Source organism: Antechinus flavipes, chromosome 1 (genome assembly GCF_016432865.1).
Source record: "Antechinus flavipes isolate AdamAnt ecotype Samford, QLD, Australia chromosome 1, AdamAnt_v2, whole genome shotgun sequence".
Taxonomy (NCBI): Eukaryota; Metazoa; Chordata; class Mammalia; order Dasyuromorphia; family Dasyuridae; genus Antechinus; species Antechinus flavipes.
Genome location: NC_067398.1, coordinates 379,896,192 through 379,917,349, shown reverse-complemented (window position 1 = coordinate 379,917,349; position 21,158 = coordinate 379,896,192). Strand labels below are relative to the sequence as shown.

Below are 21,158 nucleotides of genomic sequence, written 5' to 3'. Positions count from 1 at the left end.
TAATGACAATTTGCAGAAGAAAGATTCAGAGAACCAAGGAAGAAGAACAGAATGACCCTTAAAAGATTATGCTATTTTCCAATAATCCCCTGCTAAACTTCTTTAGGAATTTAGCCAGTCAGTCAATGGCATAATTTCAATTTAACCAGTCTTATGGAGAAGAGGTTCTTTAGGAACTTGCTATATTTTAATGGAATTTTCTGCCTAATGATGTCTTCCCCCTTGTTAATGGCTAAAACCCCTTTTTCTTGTTAAAAACTCTTATGGATTTAACCTGCTGTTAGCTGAGTAATAGAGTCTTTGCCTCTTGGGGATAAAAAAAGATTATGCTATTTTACCTAAAATGAAGTATGAGGTGGAAAAGAAGGCTTAGATTGGTCTAGCAGTGGGGATGGGTTGGAGATATTGGAAAGCAAGGTAAAACAGCTTAAATATTTTTTAGTGGACCATAGAAGAGCATCAGAAGGAAAAGTGTCACATATGACTATCCTATTAATCCACACTGATAACAATTAACAATAATAATAGCTAGCATTTATTTAGTTCTTTGGGGTATTAGATGGTGCCATAGTGTATAGAGTACTAAGTCTGTATAGTATATAGAGTACTGGAATCTTGAAGACTCATCTTTCTGAGTTCAAATCTGGCCTCAGACAAGTCACTTAATTCTGTTTGCCTCAGATTCCCCATCTGTAAAATGAATTTGGAGAAGAAAAGGGCAAACCACTCCAGTATCTTTATCAAGAAAATCCCAAATGGGATCATGACTAAAAAAAATACTGAACAACAATAATAACAACAGACATTTAATTCTTTAAGGTTTGCAAAGCATTTTTCATAGATGCTTTTCATTTAATTTTCACAACAATATTCTGAAGTAGATGCTTTTATTATTCTCATTTTACTGATTAGGAAACTGGGACAAATGGAGATTAACTTGTTCAGGATCACACAATAAGTATCTGAAGCTGCATTCAAAGTCAGGTTTCCGGATACCAAGTCCAGCAGTCAATCCAATGTTTCAATAGAGATCCCTTAGGAATGGAAGATTTGGGAAATGGAAACTATTTTGCCAAAACACATAAACTACATTTTTTTACAAATGGGAGAGGGAAGTACTAGCTGATAATCACAGAGCTGGGTGATATTATTTTTGAGGCTTTGGGGAAATCTTGTTGAAGCTGAACAATAAAACTAATGGGTGGGCTTCTCCTAAACCACATAAACACAGTCCTAAAATAAGAACTAAAACCTCTGTCCTGAAACACCCTCATTCAAATATCCTCCTATCCACATTTAAGTGTAGATGCTTAATCCCAATTGTGTTTACTACATGGCAAGGGCCTGATAGAAACATTAGAAAAGACAACTATTTTAGGAAAGACTCTCCATCCATTTATTTCCCTCTAACCTTCAGGGAGACCTGGGAGATTACCCTGAGGTCTCCAACTTCAGCTACTTTAGACACAGTGTGAAGGTAGTATAGCTTTTGGCTTCAGGAATGACCTTACTTCCAATGACACTTAAAAATTTTTCTATAGACAAGTTATCTAACCATTAGGAGCCTTGGTTTCCTCATCTGTAAAATAGATGAATAACAGCACCTACATCATATGGTTATTGTGAGGTTCAAAAGGGAATGTACCTAATGGACTTCACAAATCTTAAAATGTGATATAAGAATAAGCTATAATTATTATGTGAGCCAAAGATAAACACAGGCAATCTCTGAGGGTTAATCTCCAGAGTCCAGAAACCATGTTTAATCATGATCAACCTTAAAAGATTTCCTTGTAATAATGTGATATCTCCAACAGAAATAGGTATTGAATAGGTGCTTGGAGCTCCTTCTCCTCCACCCTTGGGAAAGAGATAATTCAAAGAAAAAAGATTTGAGGTTTAAAGAAAAGAGAAGTGTTAAAATGGAAAAAGAAAAAAAGAAAAAGGAAGGAAAAATAGAAAATAAGATTGCAAATAAGTAAAATTGGATTTTCTTTTTTTTAAGGATAGGCATTTGATCTTTAATTTCACTGTGAAAGGGCCCACCTTGGCAAGAAAAATTTGTACCAAAAATGTACACTGGAACTTTCTCTTCAACTTAAATGCTTTGAGAGTCACCTGGAGTCATACAATTTGTAAGTATCTGAAGCTAGATTTGAATGCAGATCTTGACTCTAGGCTCACTGTTGTATCCACTAGACCACTTAACTATCCCTCTATTAATAATCAAGAAAATGTTTTCAGAGGTCATGACTTAGTACTGTTGTGGCCTAGAATTTTTATTTTTTAAAATAGCAAGATATTAACAACTGAAGCTTCTGTTGTTTATAGGGCTTATGATTACCAACCAGGGTAGGGAAGGAAGAAGAGGACATATTAGATTTTGATTCCCTTCTGAAAGCTTCCGTTCTGACATCGTATGTATTTGGTACCTGATGATCCAGAAGCTTTTTTTATATTGGTAATATTATTCAGGTTTTTTGTAGTACTTTATTTATTGATGACATTTGTGTTGTTTTCATTTTGCTTGAGAGACCCTAGTCTCGAACATACTGCTAAAGAGCTGACAAAAAGACATCTAGTAATTTTCCCTTTCTCTTTCTTTGGCATTCTCGTTAAGCTTTTGCCATAGGGCGGAGGGCAGTCAGGGGATGGCCATCTTTCAAAATCTGTTTTGACATTCTCAAACCCAGCATGATTTTGGCATTACTTCTCACGCATTTTATGTTTCTGCTGTTCAAAGAACAAAGAAACAATAGTTCCAAGGAACACATGTCATTATTGTCCTACATCTAAATAGATTGAGTCCCCAAATCCCAAAGCAGGTTTCTAGCCATCACTCATAGTGACCTTACTTTCTGACCTCTGTAAACATCAAAAATGACTGCAATTTTCACTGGCAATCAATGGAGGGGAATTGAAGAGAGCTATGGAGTTCTTGACACATTCTGTAGCCTATCTACCATTACTCAAGATATTAAGAGGGGCATTAATAACTGAAGTCTCATTAATCTTATTATCATTATCTTTTATGGGACAGGACAACTGATATATCCTCTTATCTCTACTCCTTCTTACCCACATACCACAGTGAGAGCAGGAAATTGCTTTAGAATGTAGGAATGAAGGGAGTGAGTGGTGTGTTTTGGAGGGGGGAAGGTAGGTATAAGAAAGAGGACTTTGAGATGTCATGAAATGGATGGAATCTAAGAATCAGAGGCTCTTAGAATGTAAATTAACATCAGAAATTATGTAGCACAACTTTTACCTGAATGAATCCAATCTGCAACATCCCTGAAAAAGGATCATACAATGTCTGCTTGAAGACCTTTGGAAACAGAAAGCTCATTACCTCCAGAAGTGGCCCATTCTACTTTTGAATAGGCTCCAATTGTTAGGAATGTTTCCTTTTATTTAGCAAAGTTCTGTCTCTCTTTAATGTCAATCCAGCTGTTTTACTTCAGCCTTTGGGACTAAGTAAATTAAGTCTAATGCTCTTTCATTATAGTTCCTTTTTGAGTATAAGCTTGTTATTGTATGTGGTGGGATTTAGTAATCTTTTATTTTTATATCCTTAGTACTATTTTGTATTGAATTAGACACTGGAAGATAAATCCTTCATCTCCATGTAAATATTCTTCTCTGCTAGATAATATCTATAGTTCTTTCCATCTCTATCTGTATGTCAGTTTTGAGTATCTCCTAAAATGTGGTATCAAGAGCTTGGGCACAATACTTCAGATGTGCTCTATCACACTAGTAATTTTTTTAAAAATTTGTTCTCTTTTGGTATATCATCAATTGCTTGAGTGGTATGAAGCTTGCAGATCTGTAACACCCTTAGCTCATTTTCATATGAGCTGCTGTCTAAATACTTCCCCCCTATCCTGTATTTAAATAGTTCGTTTCTTTTGGAAATCTGATAAAAGAGGATAGAATTTTATGAAGAGATGGAGTAGGACCCTTGGCCACATGTGTTGGTATAGACAGGGGCAGGACCATACATTTATTGCTGTGAAATGTTATCCTATTAGATATGACTCATTATTTCAGCTTTTTGGAACTCCCTTCTGGCTTTGGAGTTTTTGAGACCCAAGACCCTTTACCTTGATTTGCCTCAACAAAAGATAATAGAGTGAATTAATGGAAGAGAAATATTGGGATTATTTTAGATAAAAAATGATCCATAAATATTGGAAATTACTACTATTACAGCTTTCAAAACAACATTCATCTTCATGCAAAATCAAATATTACTCCTTGAAAAATTTCATGAAAATTAACTTGTTCTGTTTGTGTCTATTATTGGGCTTTAGAAAAATAAGCTCTGAACTTGCACATTCTGATGAAAGGACAAAAGAGAACAAAAAATCCCCAATAGGATAGAAACTGAAGCCATTTTCCAATTTGAAGGATCATAGATTGAATTCTGGAAAGTTTCTCAAAGGCCAAGAGGCCATCTAGTCCAATCTACTGTTAAATGATAAAAAAACAGATTAAAGTGACTTATCCAGAAGGTCAACTGAATTGAAAGCAACCATTCTATTGTCATAACCTGAGCTCTTCATAGTCATACAAAGAGATCATAGAGTACAATTCTGGATCAGGAATAGGAGGTATGTCAGTAAGTAGGCTAATCCACAAATAAGATATCTTCAAAAGTATTTTGAAAACCACAAAATTCTATACAACTCTATAACATTCTTCTTATTTTTATTGAGAGGCACCAGGAGGCCAACAGCAAGAGAATCCAAGAGACTGCATGCCTACTTCATCCCCTTAGGATGACTAGTCTAAATAACATTTCAGCAGAATTGCATGTGTTTAACTTATATTGGATTACTTGCTGTCTAGGATAGGGAGTAGGGGGAAGGAGGGAGAAAAATTTACAACATGCGATTTTGCAAGGATGAATATTGAAAACTATCTTTGCATGTATTTTGAAAATAAGAAGTTATTATTAAAAATAAACAATTAAAATATGCCTAAAAAAGAAAAGAGGAATAAAGGGGAAAAAATTAACACTCCAGCTTTTCCCAGAGAGAATGAAACCAGGTCATAAATAAGCCTATTGGAAAAACAAAAAATTAGTTTTGGTGTATACTTTTTGTTTTGCAAATAGCCTTGGATCTCCTATATACATTTCCTGACTCTGTAGTGTTTCCATCCCAAGCATCTGAAAAATTCAACTTTACTGTTGTGGGCAAACAAGAGTATTCACTATCCAGGAGGAATTTTTAAAACTGGGAAGGACTCACAAGGTTTTCATTAACTAGACATAATTTCTTCAGTGAAACCCAGAACAGGTAAGGAATACAGTAATTCTCTTGGTAATCCTACCACCTGACTAGCTGTAGACACCTGAAATCTTGGGAGGACCAAGCCTTCCTAGGAAGGGGAACTTACATGTCTCAGAAAACAGTGGCTGACAGGCAAGGGACAGTCTCTGCAGTGCTCCAGCTCTTTTAGAAAATACTGACAGTGGAAATCATAGAGCTTCTCCAAGTTCCCAAAGATTATGTTGCGCTTCCCTCGCAAGTCCTGGGGCAGGTCCATTCTTTCCATTTCTGGAAAATAGTTGTCGATGATATATCCTAAGGATCTAACATATTCCCTTTCAGTGGTGATCATTTCATCCATTATATGCTGCACTTTATTGCTGGAAGACACAGAACAGCTGTTTTGAACATGGACAAGTCATGACAATGTCTACTCAGCAGTCAAACATGGTGAGGGATCCTTGGGTGCAGTCATAGTGGCTTTGCTTGGGTTTTATAAAAGAAATTTTATTTAATGTTATACATGTCATACATAGGAACAAAAACAGGCTTAAAGAACTCTGTGTTTAAAAAAAGGAAAGCAATTACTTAACAGAAGCAAAGAAGTAAGCTAGATTATAAATAGATTAGTCACATGGTCAAAAAGATAATCATTTCATTCAGTTCTTCTAGTTTTCAAAGAATGAATAATTTTAAGCAGTAAAATGTTCATAGTTTTAGTAAATGACCTAATACCATGGTTTCCCTCCCTTCCTCCAAGATAACCTCAGAACTGACCAAGACAAGGTTTGTGGGTACTATAAGGAAGGATGAAATTAGCATGACATCTCTGTCTACTTCTTCCCTCCACTTGAAAAATTAAATTCCTCTATGCAACTCGATATAAATCATTACAGCATAAATCTCCACATTCCACAGATAATGGAGTTTTCTAGCATTAAAAATTATGTGCAGTTACAAAAAAGAATTTTTTTTGCTGCTGCACCCTTGAGGGCTATCTTACCTTCTCTAATCCTTAGAATTGCCTTTTCTGAGATAGGAAAACAAGGAAGGGTAGAAAGTGAAAAACTTTATTTGATATTAGAAAGATCTTTCTGTGGTAGGAAAGTTTTCCATATTACTTATAAAAGGCAGTATTGGCCTTTTCCTACCCAAAATAAAGAAATAAAAAAGACAATGTATAAAATGGCTGACTTCTTCAGGGACTCCATGCATCAAACCCCTAAATTTTAGATTTGGAAGAGATTAAAGAAGTCATCTAAACTAAACTATTCTGAAACAGGATTTATTTCTAAATGATATATCTGACAAAATGTCACTCAGTTTTTGCATAAAGAATTCAATGAAGGGAAACTTACTACCTGGTAAGGTAGGCCAATTATACCTTTGGATGACTAATTATCTTGAAGCTTTTCAAGCCTAAACTTGCCTCTTTATAATTTCCATTCACTTAACCTAGTTCTGCTATTTGAGATTAAAAAAAAGAAAAAGTTTAATCTCTGCAATATGTCAGCCCTTCCAATATGTTGACAGCTCTCATGTCTCCCTTTAAGTCTTTTCTTTTCTATGTTAAGCATTCCAAGTTCCTCAGATAAGTCCTCTTAAGGACGAAACTTGAGATTTCTCTATTTAGGTCACTCTCCTCTACTCACTCCTCAGTTGCAAAATGCAAAACATAGCATTGAAAACTTCACCCCAAAATGTCAAATGTAGTCTGATAAAAGCAGATAATGGGACTATCACCTCATTTTTCCTGGATCTTATTATGTTCTTCAAAGTAACCCAAGATTGCATTAGTTGTTCTGGTTTCCAAGTCACATTGTTGACTTTTATTGACCTATAATGCATTAAAACTCCCAGATATTTTTCAAATGATCAGCTGTCTAGTCATGCTTTCTTCACTTTGTACTTATTATTTGAATTTTTAAATCCAAATGTGAGTTTATTTTGTTTCTATTATATTTCATCTTATTAGATTTAACTCAATCTTCCAACCTATCAAAATCTATTTGAATCCTAATGCTGTCTTCCAGCATGTTAATTATCCCAACTTTACATTGGATTTGCATGATATCTATGCCATTATCCAAGCTATTAATAAAAATGTTGCATATATTTTGAGTCAAAGTGACTTTCAGTTCAGAAATATATCCAGTTCTTGGAGTCTTAAACACATGAGTAATTCTATAATTAAAGAAAAATTAAAAACATTCAACAAGACAAAAAATTAGATGAAGCTAATGAAATAAATGGGAGAAAACAAAGTTTTGATTCAAAAACCAATTATTCAAACTCAAAATGCTTTGAAAAATCCATTTTGTCTTGTAGTCACAAATTCAACCAAATAAAAAATTAAGAAGATAAACTGTGGATGGAAGGCAATAGGCTTCAAAATAAAATGGATTCCAAAGATACAGGAAAAAAATGTTTCAGATGAAAGGTCAGGAAGTAGTCAAGAAAGGAGGAGGAATGATGGAACTAGCAAGAATATACTTATCATATAAATGTCCACAGGAAACTGTCCCTGAAATAATCCATTTTACAATAGGATTGGGAGATAATTTACTACAAAGATAAGTGTATTTCCTATCAGGAAGCAACTGCTTTAAAATGTAATCAATGTGAAATGCACTGTGTCATTAGAAATTAAAATATATCTTGAAAGGTTGCTAAAATGAAGAAATGGGATATTCTAATTCTAAACATATAAAAAGGCTCATGGTCATTATGGAGCATTTAAAAAGGAGAAAGTGAGAATGTGTCATGGTGTCTCCAGAGTGACTAAATGGGGGCCTGAGCAGCTTAAATATTCTTTGTGATTCAAGGTGTGACACCCATAGCTTGATTAACAGTACCTAAATCCATTTAAGTGTGTTGTAATAAAATTTGGATTTGGTTTTGGAGTCAGATTGTCTGCCCTTTGCTACCCAATGAAACTGGAGGAAATCACTAAGCTTTTTTATATACTGGATGTAATACTATGGCTTCTATTTTAGCTCTGAATCTATGAATCTATAACTTGTAAGAGATGTTACAATTTTGAACCCATGAATCTGCTAACCTTTTTGCTGTGCCTCTGTATTCAGGAAATCCTCTCCTAATTTTTATTTCATTCCACAAGTAGGTATCTTTTCTTGCGAGAGACTATATTATCCATTTATAGTTCTCAAAACTGAACAAAGTGGCCTTCTGGTTTATAAATCAATTTTATATGAGTTTGGCTAGTATAACTCCTTTCATCAGATTCCTGCATGAATTGATAAAGTGGGTGTTCCAACTATAAACTCAGCATGAAATCTTGGAAGACAAATGAAAGGCACAGTAACTAAGAAGCCAAGTCTATGGCCTATGAGATTCATTGTTGTTTGTGAGGAGAAATCAGTATGTGATTACTTTAATATTATGTCCCTAATAGATTTAGCTTTTGTACCCTTTGGCTTAGATTAGCATTCAACCATACTTTCAAAAGGAGACAAATGAAGATAACTATCATATACAAAAAGAATGACAGCTTGTCCAATCCTTTAAAAAACAAAAACAAAAACCAAACAGCTAAGTACTTATCTTGACTCTTTACTAGGATATTGTTAAATTAAAAGCCTTTTGAAACCCTCGGTAGTACCTGCAATAATTCAATAGGGCACTGGGTTGGTAAGAAAGGATAAGGATAGATGCTGACTTGTCATCATTTATACAATTTGACAAAGTAATTATCAACCTACCTAATATCAAAGATGATATTCACAATGAGAAAGTCTGATGATATTTGATTCATACCATAGCTGGACAACTGGTTTGATTTGCTCACTTAACTGGATAACGTTTTGTTTTGTTTTCAAAAATAATGTGAATTGTTTATTAAACAGATTCAGATATAACAGATTAGCACCACTGGGTTATGAAGAGCTGGCCAGGATGGCTAAAACACATTTCTGGCAGGTGTCTGTGCTACCAAATTAAACTTTATCTAGCAGGCCAACAAAAAAGGAAACTGCTGTGTTAGCAGTGAGAATTTCCTCTGATGAATAAGACAGGTTTTATGGTCAGTTTTAGAAGTACTGAGCTACTACTACCTCTTTTAGGAGGGAAGGAAAGACTTGCAAAGAATTATTGATTTTTGTGCTTAAATTAAAATGGGTTGCTATAGAAGCAGTAAGGGAAGAGAGGAAGTAGAGTACAACATTGAGAATAAGTTCCTTTTTCTGTCATTAGTTTGTTAAAAAATCAATACCAATTTTATCTAGACTGCTAAAATAGTAATTTTTTTTATGAGGAGGCAGAGGTTTGGTGATTTATTTTAATGTTTTGTTGATGCCTTTTGTTTTTCTATTAGTCTAGTGATTAAACTCAAAACAATAATTTAGATTAGGGAATAAAAGCCAAGAATGAAGAAGAGTATATAATGATGGCATTCCTTGGCATTCCTGAGTTTGTCTCTGCTGAGTTTTATTGTAAATAATTCCTAATGTTAGAAATTTTGAATTACCATAAATATATTAATGAAGCAATAAAATGAAAAAAAAATGCCCTGTTTAAACAATCCTATCATCATCATCCAAATGCTTGGCTTGTTAGAATAAGTTGTAAGGGAGACTTGAGCAAAATGTCTTCTTTTAAAAAAATACAGGGCTTTTGGATAAAAACATTTTTAGTTTAGACAATAGTCTGCATCCCAGTATCTGAAAGTAATATTTCTAATTTTTTAGCACTATTTCTATTTTTTTCTTTAGTTTTTGATTCTTGATATGAACCAGTATTCCCTTAACTCTAATTTTAGGAAAGACTGCATTTTCCCTAAGTACAGGTATTTCCCCACAAATGTGACTTCCACAATTCCCATTATAGCCCATATATTTCTACCAATGCAAAATTCTTGAGCCTATTCCCACAAATTTGTGCTTTGAAAAAAGACAATGCTCTTTGAAATAGCTTATTTATTCTCTATAGGGCAAATTCATGTCAGGAATAATGTCTTCCTCAAAGAGTGCAGGCTACTTCAGAGATGGGTAAAGGGATGGTAACCAAATATGCTCAGTCTTCACATACAGAGCTCATATCCATAGCACCCAAACTCAAACTCTTCCTTCCTGCTTCCGCCCCTAAAGACTTAAGTGTAGTTAATTTCTTGATTCAGGGGCTCATTATCAAGTTCACTAACAAACCAGATTTGGATTCTCTTATTTTTCCTCCTTATATTGTTCTCTCTCTTGGCAATTGCATTATTCTTTAGGACCTCTTGTAAAGAATAAGGGAGGAGAAATGAGATAAAAAGCCAGTAAGTGTGGCCATTATCTCAGATAGAATTTTGGGGCTATGTGCACTCCAAGGGGTAGGGATGTGTGTGTGTGTGTGTGTGTGTGTGTGTGTGTGTGTGTGTGTTTTTCTTTGGCAGGTGAAAAGAAGACAACAAATATTGATTAGAATGGATTTTTGGGATTATCTATGGATTTTGAAGATCTGAGTTAGTCTAGATTACAAGTTACCAGGACTGTAAAACAACTTGGAAAAAATTATATTTATATTAAAAACCTCACAGAGAAAGACATATTGAATCTTATTGTATTTGTAAAGACAGTTATTTAATATGGCAGGATAAATAAAAAAGGATGAGAAATGAGGAAAGTCCATTTAGATAGGACCATTAAGAGACCATTGAAAACCTTCAAGAGGATGATATTGGTAGAATAACGAAGTCAGAAGCTAGAATGCAGAAAGGGCCTAGGACAGTGATAGGACGTAGAGGCACTGAATGTACACAGCTTTTTCAATGAGTTTAGCTGAGCAGGGGAGGATGGATGAATGATGATAGCTGGAATGCAGCCAAGCTTTTTTATTTTTTTAAAGAGGAAGTAGTCTTGGGCATGTTTGTAAGCAGCACAGACAAAATTAGCAGTTAGGGAGAAATTGAAGATTAGAGAGAATGAGGATGATGATGGAATAGTATTTATAATATCTTCATTATAATGTTGTTAGAGGAAAAGCACAGTGCCTGGCAAATGGTAGATGTTCAATAAAGTCTTGATGTATTGAATGTAAAGTACTTTGCATACTTTAACTCACAATAATGTCTTTTCATAAATCACCCTGGATTAATTTTGTTTATTCTTCTAAATTTAAATTTCTTCCCCCCCCCCCCCCCCCCCCCCGTAGAATATAAGCTCCCTGAGGGTAGGGATACATTTTGTTTGCATCCCAAGTGCCTAGTATAGAGCTTGATGCATAGTAAGTACTTAATAAATACTTGTGACTGATTTATTATTGTAAAAAATTACCTACACATTTAGTGATCTTAGGTGTACATATGTATGTGGTTTTGTGTTTTGCCATTCAGATGTCCTAAAATCTTAGCCTTCTCCTATAATTATTGTTCTGACTTCCTCTCCTCCTTGGATTAAGATGCCATTTTAAGCACTAATGAAAAATACCTTCCTTTGGAACCTAAAGACAATCAAACTCAAAACCACATTGAAAAAGCTGATAAAGAGGTTTAAACAAGAAAATACTATGATATGAATTCAATTTTTTAACCATTGATGACTTATCTTTATCCTTATTTTCAGTAAGTCAGTTTCTTTACAAACATTTTAAAGTTTGACAAATCACAATTCCCTCCTTTAAGAGACATGCTGCAACAGAGAAATTGTATTAAAATTCTTACCTCTTGGCACTAAGAAGTAAAGAAAAAAAGTTGTTTTTTTTTTTTAAAATGTAATTCATTTTTAAATCATGATGTTAATTTGATTACTATATTTTCTCCATATGGACCAGAAAAACAAGTCTGGTCCAATGTTGGTACAATTACCAGCTTGACAATCAATCAGTGCCTGTATTTATGAGTCTCTACACCACAAGGGAAAGAAGAAACAAAAAGGAAATATTTTCACTGATTCCCATCTTAAAAAATCAGGAAAATATTTCTGAACATTTTCAGTTGATTTAAAACAAACTCATGTCCTTTTCAGGCTGACCAGAATGCTTTTAGATGTTGGAGTTAAGAATTACAGTTTCTACTTTGCAGAAAAGCATAGATACATTTACAGTTTGTGTATTTCTAAAATCCTCTCCTCCCTAGTTTCAGAAGATTGAGTGGTGGTCATTTCTCACCTTCCTACTCTCTTTCTTTCCTCCTCAGTATGATGAATCCTGGAAGGGGATGACAAGCTTCGGTTCCTACTGACCAGAGGGCTCTTAACATTTGGCCTTTGCCCATGTTTTTTCTCAGGAGCCACACTGCTGGCCACCTCCAGTCCTTTTATATAAACACCAGAGTATCCATGCCGATGCAGCTCACTGGGGCTGTTATCAAGCTGAGGAAGCTCAAAGCTTTGGGTCTTCTTCATGATCTTTTTGAAAGGGTGTTTCCGGTGGCGGGTTGTTGGGGACTGAATAGGTTCAGAGTAGCAAGCAGAGATGTTGTCCATATCCTCCAAGGGAGGACCAGTCCTGGGGAGCCCCCCCAATAGTGGAGTAAGGCTTGGTGAGGGTGATGTGCTAAGAGGAGTAAACACACTAGAACTCGACCCCTCTGGCTCTGAAAGAGCCTGCATTTCAGAGAAACTGGCTCTCTGAGGGAGCAGCAGTCTATTGTTTTCCCAAAGGCTACTATCAAGGTTAGTAAGAGAAAGTCCAGGAGACTGACCATGTTTCCGCAGACCTTCAATGACAAACTCATGTTCCACTTTTGGACTTGCCTCCAGTGGACCCTGGCTGAAAGACTGTCTGCCAGAACCACGAATGGCTTCAGAAAGCACCTCTTCCAAACGATGTTTGGTTTGCTGACACTTTAGCCATAAAATATTCCACTGTTTCTGTTCCTTCTTGCTACCAAGGCCCAGGACCATCTCATTCACTTTGTGGAAGTTTTCAGCAGATACTTTAGTAGCTTCTTGGTGGTAGCTTTTTAAATATTCTATCACTGATGGAGAATAATTAGTCTCCAGAGAGAGATGTTCAAGGTACTCATTGCAATGGAGCATCCATCCGTTTGCCTGTATCACCAGAAAAGAAGGTATGGATTAATCAGAGTTTCTATATAATTACCATGTAACTTCGAAGTATCCTTATTTTCTGAGATACTTCAAAGTAAAGTGGCCCAGCAGGACAATACTATTTCTAGTATTGAGATTGCAAAGCAGGCAAATGAGGAACTTATATAATGTAAAAAGTAGAAACAGACTCACCACCTAATTCTCAGCAGTAACTTCCACATAAGCCATTTGAGAAAAGTCTTTGCTATTGCATAGTCCACAGAGAAGTTACTATCTCGTCCTCTATTAGCCAAAGGTCCCAGTAATGGAGAGCACTGCTCAGTTAGCATGGTTAAGGGTATGGTTTCAGAATTGTAGAAATTTGTAGCTAAAAGAGACTTTAAAGATCATCTAATTCAAACTCTTTATTATATAAATGAAAAAGTCAAGACTGAGAAAGGTAAAGTTATTTGCTTATGGTTCTGGTTTGGTATCAGAGCCAGGGCTAGACCCTTACTCATAATCCAGGATTCTCTTGCTCCTTCTCATGGCTGCTGTCTCCTAAAGAAAATCTCTTCTTGAGGCAGACTTTGATGTTAGTAGGGCAGAGAGGAAAATGATGAATATTGAATTGGTTGTTGTCTACCTAAGGGATTTGGGGCAATCATGGACTTCAATTGTTAGCAGAAAAAAAAAGATTTATTTATTCAGGACAATCTTGGCATAAAGTTCAATATGCTTCCTAAAGTTAACAACATGGAACTGAAATCATCTCTGTTTATGGCTAAATTGTCATCTCTTTTAAATTAGAAGGCTGGCTATATTTTAACTTTATATCAATATTAAATATATATATATTTTTAATATTGTTGATGAGGATATCCTCTCCTTTGGCATCAGTCATTATCCATCTGTGTCATCTCATCTTGAGTGATTCTTGTTCACATCTCTCACAGAAACATCTACCCAACATACTAGATATCTTCCTCTAAGTCATTTAACATTTTGTGTTAATACTGATGATATTTAGTTCCTTCAACAAAATATAAACTTGGTCATTGGATAAAGATAGAACATTTAGATGAAACAAAATTTATTGAATGTTTATAGTTGATTTCAAACTTCTGGAAACAGAAGGAGAATGCACAGGACTGAATATGATTTTTTTTTTCTGATTGATCATTGCTGTGACCAAACAATTCATTATGCATTGATCAAGGTATTGGTGCATTACATCTCCATTGTCACCTAGGCCCTGAATGGCACAATCAGTCCAAATGGGACTGTATGTAGAACTTTTCTAACTTTATACAGCCAGACAGAGCTTGGGCATAACTTTAAAGAGTACCAGAATGAGACCTAGTGTAGAACTTTGGGAGAAGCTATTTTTTATGAAAAAAAATGCTGCCCAAAAAAATCATTTCTTCACATTTTTTTTAGAGCTACTAAACCTCTTACCGTCTCATAAAATTCATAGAGATTGGCCAATTTCTCCAGCTCCCCTCTCCTTCTTTCTGTTTGACTGATGATGTCATTCAGGTATCTTTTGAAGTTCTGGATTTTTTCTTCCATGTTTGGTGAGTTATTATCTTTTACCAATTGTAGTCCTTTCCTACAATATTGCTGTAGTACCAAGAACAAAACATCAGTAAAGTCAAATTCTAGAATTTATTATTTTTTTTGACTTAAGATGTCACATTGCATTTTTTCCAATTCTATATTGGACAGATACTACTTTCCTCTAAGATCACTACTGGCTTCTTGCTAAATCTTTCTAGTTTTTGCTATCCCCAACTTCTTGGAAACTCTTAAAACTTTTGAATCTGTTCCTTCATAGATATACTGGCTCCCATAATATACATTCTACTGATCTTCTTCTGATATCTTTAAACCTTTCTTTATCTTCTTTAATCTTTAGCTTCCTAGTTCTTTAAGGGGAGGGTACATTTTCCTAAGGTTCTTTCCTCAGACTTCTCTTCTCAGACAATTTCATTTTCTGATCCCACTTCTGTACCCCAATTTATAGGGGCTCCCCCAAATTATCTTGTATTTATTTCACTTATATTTTTCATATATTTCTTTGTGGACATGTGCTTTGAAGATAGGGACTATTTAACTGATATGTTTGTAATAAGACCTAGCACTTAGACACTTAATGTTGATTAACTGATTGATTGAATCAGAGAGATACTGTTTGTGGTGATTATACTTTTTTTAATATTGTCTATGAAAAATAGAATAGACTTTGTGCCTAAGGCATTTAGTTACTATCATAGATAATGAGTGAAATTTGATGAATATAAACTGATATCACTTAAGCATCCTTATACTATTTTATCTACAAATGTATCTAACAGATACTGTGGTATGAATAATAGAGATAACTGTATTCCTGTCTTCCAGCAATAATCAAGATCAATTTATTGCTTAGACATACAAAGCAGATTCAGATTTCTACTTAACAACATATGTGAGAATATCAGAATGCAAAAAAAAGTATGATAACGATAGAAAAGAATACTTGTGAAGACCACAATGGAAATGACTCATTCCATAACACCTACCATCACCATGTCACCAAATACCCGAAATTCTTCTTGCTTTTTCTTTACATTCTCCAGAGAAAGTAGCTCCAAAGGACCAAGATATTTTTCTCGCTCATTTTCAAACCATAGTTTGATCTAAATAGGAAAAGAAGATTAAAACAATTTTTAAAGTGCATGTAGGACCTGGCCCAAATAACATAGCAGAGTACAATAAAATGAGGCCTTTTTTTAAATACCCTGGAAGGCACCATAGTGCCTCAGAAGAATCTAATAACCTCATGTACATGAGTCAGCCCCCCTTCTGCCCCATTTTTTTTTTTTAGGAAATAGTCTTACTTGTTTCATAATGGAATTATATCATCATTTATAGGCAAATAGGTATTTTAAATTTCTGTTAATTAAGTTTTGACTAGATATGCATCAATCAAAATTGAACTGTATGAAGAATTAGACCTATTCTTTTAAAAAACCACTACTATGCAGGTAGCTAGTTAGCAAAATAGATAGAGCACCAGCCCTGGAGTCAGGAGGATCTGAATTCAAATTCTGCCTCAGCCACTTACTAGCTGTGTTACCTTGGGCAAGCTAGTTAATCCCAATTACCTTGCCAAAAAAATATCTAGAAGCAAAAAAAAAAAAAATAAATAAAATAAGAGATCAATACTATGTGTACAGAGTCAACTGAGAGACAAAAGTTTTTGAATAAACAAAAAATTCACTAATGAGCTTATGTTCTCCATTTTTATTTATACAAATGCTCAAAGCACAAGAAACTGTCTTTGGTTCAAACTTACAAGTTCCACTGTTTCGAAAAGGGACCTTGGAATAACAAATTAAGTGGATTCAAAACTTTCAGGTTTGAAATGTTTGGATGTCATGAGAGGCAGTGTAACATAATAGATAGAAACTTCATTCAAGTCCTCTGTCTCACACTTACTAAATGTATGAACTCGGGCAAGTCACATTACATCCTAGCACTCTTCAGTTATTCCCTAAGAATTTAAGTCACCAAGCAGGTGTTTTAGCTGCATTAGGGGAGGGAAGTGTCTTCATTGGAAGTTCCCTACACAAAGGAAACCATAGATCTGGTCTGAAACAGTAAGCAAGAGATGTCATACATGCCACAAGAATGTTCATTAAGCTACTCAATAATTGTAACCTTTACTATTCTCTGTGAAAGATAAAGCTGAACTCCCTTTAAAATGGATGACAACATCCAGCTTAGTCCTAGATTTAACACAGTCAGCTTTCTTGTCATCTCCTCCATCTGGTGCCTATGATACATTTACAATTAGAATCTAAAATTGTGCTTTTTTAAAATTTAATTTTAGAAGCAAACCCTTTGGACCAACATGGTCTGTTATGAAAAATAACAAGGTAATCTTTCTAGTCTTCGGAAAATAGCTGCTTTCAAAAAAGAGAGGCAATAGGTTACCAGATGCTCAGAGACAAATGATATTATAATGGAAAACAAAGCATTCAGGGAACCTTGTAGCCATATTAGATCATCAGAGATAAGAGAAAAATGATGATAATCTCAGGAGTGATTCCCTTGATCATCAGGCTAGAATTCTGGGGGCAAGAAATCAGCCAAATAAAATATTTTGAAAATGAACATTGGTACCGACTATTCTCATTTTTTTTCTTTTCAAATTATAGTTATTCATCAATGATGTAGATGGCCAGATTGAAAGCCAGAGACTTGGATGCCTCTTATTTCTTCTTTATCAAAAAGAATACTGACCTGGTTACAACCCTCTTCAAGCTTTCTTAATTCCTGCAGGCTCTCCAGCTGCTGAAGGCATTTATTAGATGACAGGACTAGTCTATGGACCTCTTCATCTACTTGGTTATACAGTCTGGTTATAGCATCCATAGCATCTCTGATGAAGAGAAAACCACAGCAATCAATACATAGTATTATTCAGACAGGCCTGTGGTAAAGAGAAACAGCTTTTTTGAATATTTCAGGGAAAGGTTTTGGAATGCGCCAGTGCAATGATGACTCAGAGTAAGACAAATTCTAAATTTTATAAACTAAGTCTTGCTTGAAAGCCAGTACATGATCCCTCCACACAAAGCCATGGTCAAACAATGACCCTTTCACTCTCATATATATGTGCGTGTGTATGAAGTCTGCAATTCAGTCTCCTTGGAAGAGAAACAATAACTCTTGAACAGCATGGAGCAAAGCTGAATTCCATGTCTAATTGAAATGGCAAGAGGAATTTAGGTAGGCGGAATGGAGTTTCCTAAGATGGAATCAAATTATAATATTGGATAACAAAGGAGAATTCATTCATGATCAAACAGGGCCTCTGACTCTATGGCAAATAGGATGAGTTTTCATTTTTCTTCCATTTGAGTATTTAAATAAAATTGGCCTGTTTTTGTTTTATATAAACAGATGCAAATGAGTACTGGTTCTGACAGTTTATGGAGACTGTGGCTTCAAGGGGAGGAGAAGTTTGGGTTGTATATTTTACAATTGCTCTTTTTGGGGCAACAGTCTCTAAGAAACTCAGCCATACGTGCCTCAGCACATGATATTAAGTACCATTCTTGTGGATTCTCATTCTTGATTAATGCGAAATTTTGGCTCCTATCTAATGCTGCTTAAAAGCATCCATTTACCTGTAATCTTCAGTCACACAAAAATCTTCTTTCCGGAGCCTGGCCACGACTGTGCCACCTTCTAAGCGAAGAGTTACCAGAAGGACATCTTCCAGAACAAGCTTCATCATTGTCTTATGTTTGTTGATTAGTTCTACCACCTCCTACAGAAGAGGGGAACAAAGACATATATCTACATATATGTATAAAAATATATGTAAAAATATATATGTATAAAAATACAATAAATATATGTATAAATATATACATAAACATATAAATATGTATATATGTGTATATGTACACAAATATATATATATGGAGAAAGAGAGAGAGAGAGAGAGAGAGAGAGGAAAGAGAGAGAGAGAGAGCAAGAGAGAGAGAAAGAGCAAGAGAGAGAGAGAGAAAGAGAGAGAGAGAGAAAGAAAAAAAGAGAGAGAGAGAGAGAGAGAGAGAGAGGTTACATAATGTATTGATGGATAGTGCTTTGCAGTAAGAAGCAATATTTAAGACTCAGGTGCTTCTTGTCTAAGAAACTAAGTGACAAACACCATACCACAGCAACAATCACCTGGGAGAAGGCTAACTCCTCTTAATTAGAATACCTTTCCTCTGTTAATTATTTCCTATTTATATCGTCTTTGGACGCATTTATTTCCATGCTGTCTCCCCTGTAGAGGGCAGGAACTCTGGACAAGTATACTTGAAATTCAGTGGAATTGATGAGATGATTGTTCTCTAGTTCACATATATATTTAGTATTTAGCATGGTGATGTAATGGTTCTCTAAGTTCACACATAATTAGGATGCTGTAATGATGTAATTGTAATAGAGTATATAAGGGCTAAGAAGAGAGACATTCTATCTTTGACCAGCCTCATGGAGGCTCTCCTGCCTCCTGCACTAAGATCAAGAATGGGCCAGAATAAAAAATCTAGATTCTATTCTTGACAATTCTCATTGTGTCTATCCTGCTGAGACCAAGGCCTGTCTGAAGGACCTCCAGAAAGTTAGCCTGGACAATTTATTCCTCCATTAGGTTGTAACATCTTCAAAGGGAAGAACCATCTTTTGTCCCTTTTTATATCCCCTGCACTTAGTACTGTGCCTGACATGTTGTAAGTACTTAATAAATGTTTATTGATAGATTGATTTTAATTTAAGTAGAATCAATCCAGGAAAAGAAATCCCAGAATCACTCCACATGAAGAATTGGCTTGGAATTGAAGCCTATGGATAATAAAGGGAGTTGATCAATGGTAGACTCACAAATAAAAATAAAAATTTTAGTAAGTCTTTGTGGATCTTGAAAAGAAAAACAAAAAATAGAATAAAAAGAATTGTCAATTGACTAATCAGGCTATTAACCATCGATACTTAATTTTTGGTCTCTAGACCTTTTGTCATCCTTGAGAGTGTCCCATGTTTGGTTTCTTGTAGCATTTTTGTTGATAATGACAATTATCTACTGTTTTATTTCTATAATTAATCTGTTACTAGTCATTGGATCATCGCTTTTAGAACTGAAATAGACCTCAAAAAAATCATCTGGTATATTCTCCTACATTTATTGTTGGAGCAACTAATGCTCATAGAATTTAAATTAACATATCGTCTCTGAAAGGATGACTTTAAAATCAGAAGACTCAGATTCTAGTCCTGCCACTGATTTATAATGTCTGTGAGACTTTGGGTAATTACTTAACCTTTCAGAATGCTACACAACTAAGATTAAAAGTGGCAAAGAAGGTCCCTACCTCATTATTTTCTATATCAATGAAATCATGAATCTAATTCCTATCAATGTGTCCACTATTATAAAAAGAAAAACTCTAATCTCTATCCCATAATAATAAAATTGAGGTGTATGTTCTTTCTTAATATGAACCTGTAGTTTCTACTATGGATAAGGAACTTGCCATGAGAACTAGCAACTTATCATCCTAGAAAATTATTTTAACATTTTTGAACTTAAAATTTCTCTTCATACAATTTTTTTTCTACAAAAAGTTTAAAATTAAGCAGATTAAAAATACTTTAATCCTTTCTGCTTCTGTTCCTGTTATTGGGCTTGATGATTAATTGTTTTATGCCTCATCTGGAAAAGGGACAAATAACCCTTTGAGGAAAACAAAATAAAATGAATGCATAGATAAAATAATAAATAAATTGGTAACATGCTATACATACCTAGAGAAAGAACTGATTATGTATGAATAAAGATTAAAGGATACCTTTTTTTAAAACTTTATTTTTCTTGAGGGTTTTTTTGGGGGGACATCTATATTTTTTGCAATATGGATTTTATAGAAATGTTTTGCATAATTTTATATGTGCCTTTTCAACAAGGATGAAAAGAATCTGGAACTCAAGGTTTTAAAAATAAATGTAAAGTAATTGTTTTACACGTAACTGTGAAGTTAGTATTAAAGTTAATATATTTGTTATTTTAGGGATAGATAACTATTACATTTATTATCTTGCTTGATCTCACCACAAGCCTAGAAGGTAAGTACTATTATGATCCTAGTTTATAAATGAGGAAACTGAGGCAGAAAGCATGCCCAGGGTCATGTAATCAGTATCTGAGGCCAGATTTGAACTCAGATCTTTCTGGATTCAAGTCCAATGTTCTTTCCATTATGCCAAAAAAGATATGAAAATGCTGTAAGAAACACAGTTTTATATAAATGAAAGTTAATAATAGGGGCAGCTAAGGTATAATTCTAAACATATTTCCATATTGGACATG

At 34.7% G+C, this 21,158-nt stretch overlaps 1 protein-coding gene across 1 annotated transcript in view; it reads right to left on the bottom strand.

The window, feature by feature from the left end:
* PLEKHG4B (pleckstrin homology and RhoGEF domain containing G4B) overlaps positions 1-21,158 on the bottom strand; it is a 207,233-nt gene that overhangs the window by 30,106 nt on the left and 155,969 nt on the right. Inside the window, exons 10-15 of the mRNA XM_051969770.1 lie at positions 18,427-18,569; positions 17,537-17,675; positions 15,811-15,927; positions 14,705-14,869; positions 12,384-13,267; positions 5,407-5,659 (exon numbers count right to left, since the gene is read on the bottom strand). Of these exons, the coding sequence (XP_051825730.1) occupies positions 5,407-5,659; positions 12,384-13,267; positions 14,705-14,869; positions 15,811-15,927; positions 17,537-17,675; positions 18,427-18,569 (1,701 nt within the window). The remainder of the gene's footprint in view (positions 1-5,406; positions 5,660-12,383; positions 13,268-14,704; positions 14,870-15,810; positions 15,928-17,536; positions 17,676-18,426; positions 18,570-21,158) is intronic.